Source organism: Seriola dumerili, unplaced genomic scaffold (genome assembly GCF_002260705.1).
Source record: "Seriola dumerili isolate Sdu_G_001 unplaced genomic scaffold, Sdu_1.0 BDQW01000230.1, whole genome shotgun sequence".
In the NCBI taxonomy this organism is placed as follows: Eukaryota; Metazoa; Chordata; class Actinopteri; order Carangiformes; family Carangidae; genus Seriola; species Seriola dumerili.
This window is the reverse complement of record NW_019174485.1, coordinates 843932-855530: the sequence shown is the minus strand read 5'-3', so window position 1 is coordinate 855530 and position 11599 is coordinate 843932. Positions and strand designations below refer to the sequence as shown.

At 41.8% G+C, this 11599-nt stretch overlaps 1 protein-coding gene across 1 annotated transcript in view; it reads left to right on the top strand.

Annotated features, from left to right (window-relative positions):
- The window catches only part of LOC111229199 (nodal modulator 1-like), a 21754-nt gene extending 14881 nt beyond the window's left edge, over nt 1–6873 (top strand). The window contains exons 30-31 of the mRNA XM_022755420.1: nt 4456–4548; nt 4846–6873. Of these exons, the coding sequence (XP_022611141.1) occupies nt 4456–4548; nt 4846–4977 (225 nt within the window). The 3' untranslated portion in view covers nt 4978–6873. The remainder of the gene's footprint in view (nt 1–4455; nt 4549–4845) is intronic.
- The last annotated feature ends 4726 nt before the right edge of the window (nt 6874–11599 follow it).

Genomic DNA, 11599 nt, shown 5'->3' with positions numbered 1-11599 from the left:
GTCAGGGAAGAGTGCAGATCTCGGAACAGCAGGAGGACAGCAGTCACTTGCATGAGGTAGGCCGCTTCAGACTGCAGGGTCTGCTGCGTAAGGATGCGTAAAAAACCCGTCTTGGTAACAAAAAACCTTGAGTCAAGCCGTTGCACTTTTGGCCACGCAACGCACATAAAAACTGATACATCGAGCCAAGCATAACTTGAATCCCTTCATATGAAATTGATTATTTGGTCTCTGAGCCTATGTAATACATTATTTTAAGGACTTGATGAAAGTGCTGTTGAACATTAACAGAGATAGATGTAAACAACGCTGCTTCATCCAAAAGAGAGGAATGCATGTAGTGGTGATCTGTGGTGTGTATAAAAAGAGGCGCCCTCGAGCTATAGGCGTTGTGTACTTTTCACAGCCTGACATTTTGAGCAGCACGATGACACGGACCACATAGATGATCATTAAAGGGGCCCTGCGGATCTCTTCATGCATCTACCCACAGAGCAACAAGACGCATCCCTACTAAGGATAGAGTAAAGACGCAAACTCAACAGAAGAAATGTCGCATTGTGGAGGACATGTCCCGCATGTATCTGCAGCTCCACCACGAGTTTTCGTGCCAAACAAAAGAACTTGTATATACCATAGCGAAATCCTAAAAAACTGCAAGCAGAGCTAAAATACGGGCTGAATTCCAGCCATCAGGAATACGAAGCGATCTGTTGATAGCGGCCATGCGTTTCGGATATAAATACATGTTTCAATAGACACACCGCTCTTTTATAACGCAAACCGTGTCCTCTCTCTGTACTTATGTAAGCTCAGGGTATGGAAGAGTCCAACAAGTAGTAGCCTAATACCTTAACCAAACTGAGTTGCAAAGAATAAACCCACTCCGGAGTGCGTATCATGAAATCAAAGGTTTTCCCACGTGTGTAAACTTTGCTTAGTTACCATCAAATAGGTATGGTGCAAAGAACGATCCTTGGACCAACAGCATGCAAATACAACTTGTTAATCCCGAGCCATGGTGTCTCCAAAACCAGACACACATTCGTCAAGGCCGAGGCCAATGGATAGAAATCTAAGAACAACATCCTGCTTTCAAAATGTGTTTTTTTCTGTTTTGTATTTTAGAGTAATGCCCCGTTTGGTGGCACAGGGCCGTGAAAGCTATCGATCCAAATCAGGGAAAGATATAAGTTCAGACACGGAGTTTTGTGGGAAATGAATTCCCATAGAATAAAATGAAGTAACCCACCACCCTGTCCAATATGACCCTTTAACATATGCGAACTGATCATGCTCCGCAGGGCCGTCCGAGGTAGTTGCATCAGGGTTTCATAGGTAACAGGACGCACGGCGAAGAGCGTAAACAGTCTACATCCGAGGGTGGGCGGCTCTGCCCCCCTAATGCTGTTGTTCTCCCTAGCATTTGTAAGTGCTTCCATTCTCACAACTCCAGAAGATTCGTACAGCCCTTATATTTGATGGACACTATGGGAACCCGACCATATTTTACTCAGAGCTAAAATGTAAAGGTTAGACACAGGCTGTTCCCCAGTTTGGAGGGGCCGGGCCAGGTAGATTCGAGAGAGATGTGGATAGCTAGTACAGCTGCTTGAGGCCTTACTTACCTGACTCTAGCGTGTGTTCTGTTTTTGAGTTATGCTCACTCTAAATACTCTTCAAAAATACAGAGTTCGAAATAAACACACGGCTCATTTGCGCCTGTTGGCGGGGAGGCCTCACTGATATCAAACCAGAAAACTTGTTCAAGCATCTTAGGGTTTAGTGAGCCAACGGTGTATATTAACTTTATGTAGCTCTAACCTCTTTGCTAAAATACTAAGGTCTCACTCCTAAACTACCACCCAGTATAGTCTGCCGCCCGCATTCACGCGGCGTTGGATCGCCGCAACAATCGTACAGTCCTGCGGGCTGTCTGATCGGAGACGATGAGGCTGCTCCCAATAACTAACCTCAGCGCGCAGGCAGCAGTTCTTCGACCACCGACCCGATCCTATCCGAGTATAAAGTTATTTGCACAAATACCTAAATTATGACCCCTGAATAGATGACGCGTGCGTACCCGAGAAAAGGTTCTCTAACACCCTTGAGAACTCGGGCTCCACGCGCCGTTTCATCATACATTCCTTGTCACGCGTTTCTCAGTTCTCAATGCACCGTGAACCACACACGCATCACACAGCCACACACAACACCTTCTACTGTCCCATTTTAACTTGTAACAGACCCGTAACATCGATGGCCGTATGCGGCGGATTAATTCAATAATTATTTGTTGTCAGATTACATGTTGTACAGAAAAACAAACACTTGGGAATTATTCTTTAACTTTATTTTAACAGTAGTATTTAATTGCCATGATAAAGAGTCCATTTAGTAGCTGTTCAAGAGCTATGATCACAGCAATGTGATCTTCGATAGAAGTGTAAGATTTTTCACTTTAAGGAAGTCTCCTCCATGTTGGCTTTAAAGCCGCGGGTCATAGTTCATTTTGATGTGTAACCACTTGGTTGTTTCGATCAATAAGCTCGCAGTCAACAGGACTACTTACACGTTGTGGTTGGCAGTTTGTTTTTCGAGCATTGCTGTTTTCCAAGATTTTAAGTAATTGAACATTTACCTTTGCATTAACATATTTGCACTGTCATAGTCATTTTCCTTTATGCTTGCACTGCATAACACAGTAATGAACTAGATCCGAAGGCATGGAAATACTGTTTGTAATTGAAATTGTTTGACGAGATGACTGTGGAACCCTGTGATTATGAGCTTATCAGCAGCCTAGTCACCATGGGTCCCTTTCTATACGCAGAACAAAAGCAGTCGATAATCCCATTTGCAAGTTTAAAACCTCTCGTTCATATGAATTTTAGCTTGCCTGAAAAGTGCAGCCCTGCCCTAATCTCGTCTGGCCATAAGACTGCGAAAATGCTTAATTCACTTAAATTCTCTGTTATATCACACACCGTGTACTCTGTACAAAGCTTTTATCCAGAGTTGTGTATTTTCTTCAAGAGGTTGTGTCAAGATTGGTAATCCCTGTACAGTAAGCTGATTGGTTGTGTTAATTCTCAGGTGTGGCAGTATAGTGACATTGAAGGGATATCAACATCATCGCTGTCTAGACACACGTATCAAAATAGGTTTGGATCATAAGTCTCTCAGTCCGGATTAGACCGTTATGACGCCCCGGCAAACATCTTATGGCCTCACCAGACGCGTGCAGCCATATCTGTTGAGTGCAATTCACGAAAACAAGAATCCAAAGTAACAATATGCTAGACCTATCTCAATCGCAGCAAATCTCTCGTTCCCGCGTACTACAGAGAAGCGTGTTCGAATCTACACAATCTCGCACGCCCTGACCTCTATGTGATTTCACAGTGGAGCAAGGAGGCTGCACGAGACAGTTACCAGGATCTAGCTAGACGATTAACAACACAGTCTCGTGTTGAGATGCACACTCACAATCCCAAAGCCAGGTCACAACTGATCAACACATTGTAGACAGAGGGGATTGCTTTTCACCCTCCCTTGGCACGCAGCGCACCTTCCAACTGCCGCTTGCGGAACACACCCAGAGTAGAAAGATAGAGATGAAGTTTCATCTGAAGCTGGCACAACCACTTTCTGTCATGTCAAGCGTTACTGATAAGTATGTACAATCCCAGCGTATTTTGATCAGTGACATAGAGCGGTGTGCTACGGACAAAATGCCGAGCCATCAAATAGCAAAACTTACAAATAGCTCCCTTCATTAAGAAAGAGCGCGTAGAATAGTTCCAACTTCTCCAAGTCCCTCCACTAATCAACAAATCATACTTACTTACTTATGAGTACACCAGAGGTGGTCTTTATGTTATAGAGTAGAGATGACACTTAATATGTCTAAATTATATTGTCAGCTAAAACTATGGCAAAGAAATAATATTGTATCAATGCTGCGTATACATTATAGCTCTCCATTGATTGGCCTCCCTAGACTCGTCTGTCTTAAAAGAATCATACACGAGTCTAGTCTTCACTCTGTTCCTCCAGACCTATGTGTCTGATGCTGTACTCTAGCTGTCCGCCTCCAGTACGACCTTCACTCCCCCAGGTCTCCCTTACACTCCACCGTCTAACCACAAGCACGTCACACTTCAACCTTCAGACCCCACTGTTAAGACTACAGATAGCTTTCTTTTAAAATAGATCTGCGTTTATAGATGTATGTTCTCTCTCACTGCAAAGGATACAACAAAGGAAATCATGAGCTTTAAGAGAACTGCTTTCTTTTTTCACGAAACAGATTCGATTGGTGTTCCTCTTGGAACTTGTCTCATCTCAGTGGTTGTTGTGTGTGTGTGTGTGTGTGTGTGTGTGTGTGTGTGTGTGTGTGTGTGTGGGTGTGTGTGTGTGTGTGTGTGTGTGTGTGTGTGTGTTTTCCCCCAGCGTAAAGTGCCTGATCAGGATGTTGCCCAAGGCTCCTACATAGCTCTGCCCCTCACTCTGCTGCTCCTGTTAGCAGCGTACAACCATGAGAAGGTAAATAAGCAGCTTCACATCCTCAAGACAATATGTTCAAAGAGCTTTTCTTGCTCCACTGTTGAATTTCGATTTAGTTGGTTTAAACCTCACTGGACTTTGGCCTTATCATGGCAAATCCTAAAATCTGGAATGACATCAAGAAGAATGTCCTACTTCTACTTAGTTTTCATGTTTTATAATCAGTTCTTGTTTCATTTATTCATTCATTCAAGTTAATCACATTATTGTCTCAAGTGAGAAACTGTTAATCCAAAAAGCCTTTGTTTAATACCTTTTGCTGACCTGTTTTTGCAGGTGATCCCCCTGCTGTTACAGGTCGTGAACCGTATCCAGGGAGTGAGGAGCATGGCCCAAGCCAGCGGGGACAGTGCCGCCCTGGATGAAGCCAAACGTCAGGCCAAGAGACAGAAAGCCAGGCGCACATGAGTACACAACCACGGCTCACCTCAGACCACACCTTTGTATGCTAAACGGCACACTAACACCCACAGTCCACAGCCAGCGCTGGGTTTAACTCTTCCTGCAGCCGCGGCAGCTAACGATGGGTGCTAGTAAACTGTTTAGTTAGCTGAGATGTGATTTGCCCCCAAGTGAAGCCCAACATGAACCACTCGACGCGCATTACCCACCACCTCATCAGCCATTCAGATTCACTGGACTGATAGCTGACATTTTACAGGTTGTTTTTGTTGATTTTTTTTTTTTTTTCCCAGAACACTCATTGTCTAAAAAAAATATTGTCAATATTTGTGATAGAGTATGAGCCATTTTTATACCTTTGTAATTTATCTAGGAGAGCTAAAATCTTTTGTGTTTTGAAAGCACTTGAATGCTTTTGCTATCTATCCTCACATTATTTTAGGACTATCAGGCACTGTGGATAACCATGTGTCTCGCCTACCAGCGTCGGGGTCAATTCAGACAATACGCAAAAGTGATTTTCATCAGAAGCTGTAACTGGAGTTTGATGAAATCTAATCAGAACTACCAGTATTAACTTTTAAAGATTTATGGTTTAAATTGATGTGTAAGGGCTCACATAAGGGTCAAAAAGACTTTCAGCTTGAGAAACAATCGTCAGAAATGTTTTTAAGCTTGTGTTTGCATAGCAGCCTTGTAATCCTGGTGGAAAAAAACATGAGAAATTGAAGTTAAGAATTTCCAAATGATATTTGTGCTAAAAGATTTATTGTTTAGAAGAACAAAAAAAAAGTAAAGTTTTCACACATTACTTCATTTTGTGAACATCAAAACACAGATTCGGAGTAGAAAACATAATTTGTACACAGGTTTTATTTAGACACTCTGAACTACAAAACGCTTCAAAATATCCACAAACCTTTTAACAGGTCTCCAAAGGCTGATAAACAACTATAAGCTCTGAATGTTTTTAAACATTATTTCACAAGCTCAAAATCTTTTTGTCACTTATTTGAACCCATAAGTTTGATCTTAAACTGCATTGACCACCATAATGCCATCGCAAACAGGGGATTCTGTAACTGCTTACTATGATTGAAAGGCAGCCAAAGATGTTGACAGCTAATAACTGCTTCATACCGTTGTCACTTAAGTGTAAAACACTCATGAGTTACTGTAATGGACTCCATCCACTCCTGATGGTACTTTATAAGCTGTTAAGCGTGATGCAAGATTGACTCGATGTCTCTGTTAGCTCAGGAAAGTGATGGTGGATAAGATGCTGCAAATTTGGGTTTGAATACTGTGTGAAGAGACTTTTTTTCTTTTTCTTTTTTTTTCTTTTGGAGGGGCAGGGCAGGAAGGGGGGTAGGGAGTTCTAGGGGATAACGAATAGTTAATTAATTTATTAACATATGTCTAATCAGATGTGAATGTTTTTTGAAAGTGTGTTTTTTTGGGGATTTTTTTGGAACAAAAATCTGTCCCATGAAGTGTGTAACAAGTTATTTTGAAGAGCAACGTAAAATTTAATAAGACTCCTATCCACAGAGGTGAGTTTGAGTGAGAATATGTACAAGGGGTCTGTCACAACCTTGAGTTAAACTTAAAAAGATGAGAGTTGTAATTTTGAAAGCACATTGTCTTACTGCCCAGCTGTTTAATGCACTGTGAAAACTATGGACCCCTATTTTTTTTTTTTTTTCTGTATTCAATTCATCTGCTCTGAGTTGTGGCTGACTTTCACTGAAAGATGAAAAGGCCACTGGCTATTTACTGAGTTGAAAGATATTCCAATTAGTCCACATTTAGGAGGCGTTGATTAGTTTGGTTGGGGTGGGAGAGGGAGGTGGGGTGAAATTGTCATTTGTCATTTGGCAAGAATCTGTTTAATTTTTTTTTTTTTTTTTTTGAGATAATGAATAAAGTTTGACTGGAAGAAAATTAACTCAATTGTTTTATGGTTTTGCCTCTAGGGGGCAGTGTAATGCTAGACATTAATATTTTCATTAAGAATGGCAAGAATTGCAGATTTCATCATTTTAAATCTTAAAGAACAAAAGTTATATTGTACTATTTTAGTTAAGGATCAAAAAAATGTGGAGTACCCCCCAGAAAACCAGTAAGTATCAGACTGATCTCATTATTCTTTCTCTTCATCCAAGCAGCACAACAGCATGGACAAGGCTTGTCTAAGAAGGGTTAAACGCTCTAAGAGCAGAGCTGTCTGTAAAGGACCATTTTCAGCTTAAATCCCTTTTGTTCTAATGTGTCTAAATCCCTCTGTGCTCTGTCTTGACAGCTTTGCCTCACTGCCTCTCTGTGCTGTCTGCTGGATAATGTAAAATGTGTCAGATATTAATGAACAACAGTTGGCCCAACTCCAGCAGAGGCAGAAAAAGCCTCTCAAAAAATGTTCTACCACTTTTTTTTTTGGTCAGTAGTGAACAGACAGTATCGGATGAACACCAGAGTTTATGGACAAAAACAACTTATGTGACTGAACAGGGGTTGGGGGGGGGACTAGCTTCCATCGTCAGTCAGCAGTAGACAAAACACATTAACAGCAGACCACAGCAACCCAGACGTTAGTGTTTGTAATAGACACTGGTAACAGATCAACAGTTAGAGCTTTGTTGCGTGTCTCCTAAAGTTTTCACACCAGACATTTTGACCTGTCATACCAGTGGAAGCACAGGTGGAACTAATTACATTAACGAGGGTTTCAGTCCATTCAACTCAGGTGTGACTCTTCCTCAGCCCTGGTAATGTGCATGTTACCCTGCTAGCATGACTTACTGGGACACTTTAATGGAATACGACTTTGTTAATGCTGGTAATTACACCTGCCTTTCCTGCTATGACATGTCAACGTGACTGCTGTGAAAAAGGTCTATTTTTGACCGATTGTCACACAGAAACACATCGCTGTCACACCGTTTGCTTTTCAAATTTTTGTGGCTAATATTGTAGCAAGTAATGGCTGACTTACACATCCAGACAGAGAGCAACAAGAGGTTCCAGTTGGGGTTTTGTTTCTGGCTACCTGGTAAGTCCATTATTTCCTGACATTTTTGTTCTGGCTCTGTAGCCTACACCAGCCTCTGAGGAAAGTGTCTTGGTGTTTAGCTTGCTAAATGCTAGGCTTTATTCTTTTAGAGAGGTGCAATGGTTGTGTGCATGTTAGTGTGTGTGTGGTATTTGGTAAAATGGTATATGACATGGCATTCACAATAATGATAAAGTCAAAGTGATTTACTTGCTTGAATGTTGTTGGCAAGGGATATTTTTTCCATTCTCATTTTTGTCTGTTCTTTCTAGTTTAAAAAAAAAAAAAAAAAAAAAAAAAAAAAAATTGAACTGGTGGACACATTTGAGACGGTGCTGTCCTGCACAGCGCAGGTGAGACTCCTTATACTCTGTCCACTCCTGTGAAAAATAAGAGCTAAGAGCTTGCCCCTAAATACACAGCCTTTTGACGGTAGCTGAGACTGCGCTGGGCTCATCTGCTGACATTTTGTCTTGATGAGATGCAGCCAATTAGTATGAGCCGCTCAGCTCTGCATTGTCTGAAGCAACCTGGGGAATGAAAGCAACAGCAGCACACCTGGGTCACCAGTTTGATCAAATAACCTTGTCGCTGAAGTTCATGATACATGTCAGCCTATTGTGGACATTCATCATAGTTTTCCATTTCTCTTCACCTTATTTATATTCTTCTATAACTGTTGGGATGGTTTTTTTTTTCTTTTGATCATTATCATAGAATTTGCCGATATACTAGTGTGATTATATGTGAACAGCTGTTTCACGATATGTATAGCTTACTGTCATTACTGACATTACCTGTGTGCCTTCCACAGCCTTTAAGTAGCTCCCAAATTGTATTCCAGGGACACTTCAGGATCATTGAAGGCTTATTAGAAGCTCCCCCTGTAAAATGTGGATGAGTGGAAGCTGTTTAAACCAGAAAAGATGTAGAACTAGTTGTCTCATGAGTTAGCAGACCTACAATAAAAGGAATCCTTATCACACAAAATCTTTTAAATTTGAGGTTTGTTGTAAGTGAATTTATTTAGTTTGTCATATCCAAAAGCCTTACAGAATAATGACTGGTCCTGCAGCTGCTGCATTTGTATTAATGTTGTCACCTAGCATAACCCCTGTCCATTCATGTCACCCAAAACTCCAGTGGCATGCTGCCCAGCCTGAGTCACCCCTATCGGTCATAATGTATTGGCCAGGACACAAGTCACTGTAGAGCAGAAGAGGGAGGAGATGGAGAGGGGCGCAGCACACCGTCTGTGGCACATTAATACCAGACGTTTGATGAAAAGGCCAGTGAGGGGGAGAGGAATTAAATATTCATTGGGGATGATGACAAGATGGGCAGCGGTGAGGATGATGTGTAATAGTATCTACTGGCTGCTTTTTGTGGTAGCTGAAGTGTGTGTGTGTGTGTGTGTGTGTGTGTGTAGAAACGACGCAGGCAGACTCTTAAGTGCCAGTTTCTATCAGTACAAGAGGTGTGTCATGTCACCCTTTTATGAAACCTAATGCTTACTTACTGTATGCCAGATGTGATGAAAGCTGAGGTGGCTACATCCCCACTAATGTAATCAGAGAGAGCACAGAAGGCATTCAAAGTCTCACATCAGACTTTTAATTCTTTTAAACACACAGTGACTCAGAATACGAATATTACTCTTAGGGCTTAGTCATCCCAGCCTTTTCGAAATCAGTTTATTACAATTAAATCACCATGATCAATTTATTCACTCACAGAAGTAAATCTGTGCAACGCAAATCTGTGGTGCTGATCAGCTGCAAACAGTCCTGACAGAGCTGACCTTGGAGGGAATCAAAAGACAGTCAGACAGCCCACAATGAAAGAAGGCATTATATTAGCTGTGTTTTAAATAAACCTGCTCTGCCGACAGAGTGGATGGTACAAATACATTCCCTTAAATACGTTAACTTAAAGCTGTAATAGTCAGAAAGATAGAAAGACAGAGCCGGGTTGTCCGTCCGCCCGTCCCTCCCGCTCTCATAGGCACAATATCTCATATCATATCCTTGACGGAACTTCTTCAAATTTGGCACAAACTTTCACTAGGACTCAAGGATGCACTGATTTAGATTTTGCTGGTCAAAGGTCAAGGTCACAGTGACCTCACAAAACATGACTTTGTCCATGTGAACACAATATCTCCAGAACTCCTCAAGGGAATCCCTTCAAATTTGGCACAAACGTTCACTTGGACTCACGGACGAACTGATTAGACTTTGTTGGTCAAAGGTCAATGCGACCTCACAAAACACTTTTTAGCCATAACTCAAGAATTCACACAGCAATTATGACAAAATTTTACAATTGCGTTCCTACACATTGCTGCTTCTCTTGGCACATTACTGCCACCTGTAAATCAGTGCAATAGTGTGAAACTATGTACATGCATGAAAATGAAGGGGAACCTAAAAACGTTGCTCCATACTCCACATGGTATCTTTAAAATGTAATATGTGTATGTGTGTCATTGGTGTGTTTGCAGCCTGTTTCTGCCCCTCGAGTCAAAAGCCTAATGTATTGTCCAGTTGGCGACTGATAGTGCAAGTAATCATTGCGTCAACCACCTTTAAGCACCGTCTATTTTGCAAGGATGCATGAATGAATGCCTCGGCACTTAGTAATGTTACAGCAGCTCCTCTAAATCAATATTACAATCAATAATCAATTTGCTTCACACTCTATTGTTTGGGAAGATGTATCAGCTCTTCAGTGAGATGAGACAAGTCCAGTTTCAGGTATCTAAATCAAACATCTCTATTTTTTTGGAGCATTTTATGCATTTATTAGAGCGATGACAGGAAATGAGGAGACAGAGAGAAAGGGGATGTATGCAACAGAGGTCCCTGGCCTTGCCGGCTGGGCCAGCAGGGAATGCATATCTTTGATTATATGTATGTAAATAAGGCAAAATTTGAATTCACATCATGGTGCTTCTTGAAGACATACAGTTCTCTCTGACACTTTTAATCTATTATGTTAAACTATGTAGATTGAAGGTCAAACTTAATTTTTTTTTTAAGTTAGAGATTTCTATACATCTTTTTTCTTTCTTTCTTCACTCCATTTTTAGCCAGACATATTGGCATTGACTTCTGAAACTCATCTACTTCTCTGCATGAGCCTCGGTGCCTTCTTCCCAGCAGTGCAGTTTAAGGTGAGCCAGGTACGAACACTGTCTTCTAATCCTCTGCCTGTCCACAAATCTCTCCTTGAACACGTGTGTGACACTGACCACTGCCACTGGCTGTCCATTCCCCCTTCCTTCCATCCTGAACAGGGTCAACAAGGTGAACCATCCTCCCTGCAGCCCTCTCTGACCCTTGTGAGGTCTCACTAACTCGTTGGCAATGCTCAAGTGCCTCGCTGATCAAATGAGCGTTCAGGCCCGCTCACCATTCAGCAAGGTCTCTGTAGCTGCCACCCCGTTGGCTTTAAGAGATTTTTGTTGGCGGGCACGGTGATAAAAGCGCAGACATCACAGTAATAAAAAAGCTGACAGGCTCTAGGAAGGACTGACTCTCTTCCTCTCCTTCTCTCTATCCATCTCGTTTTGTCTCA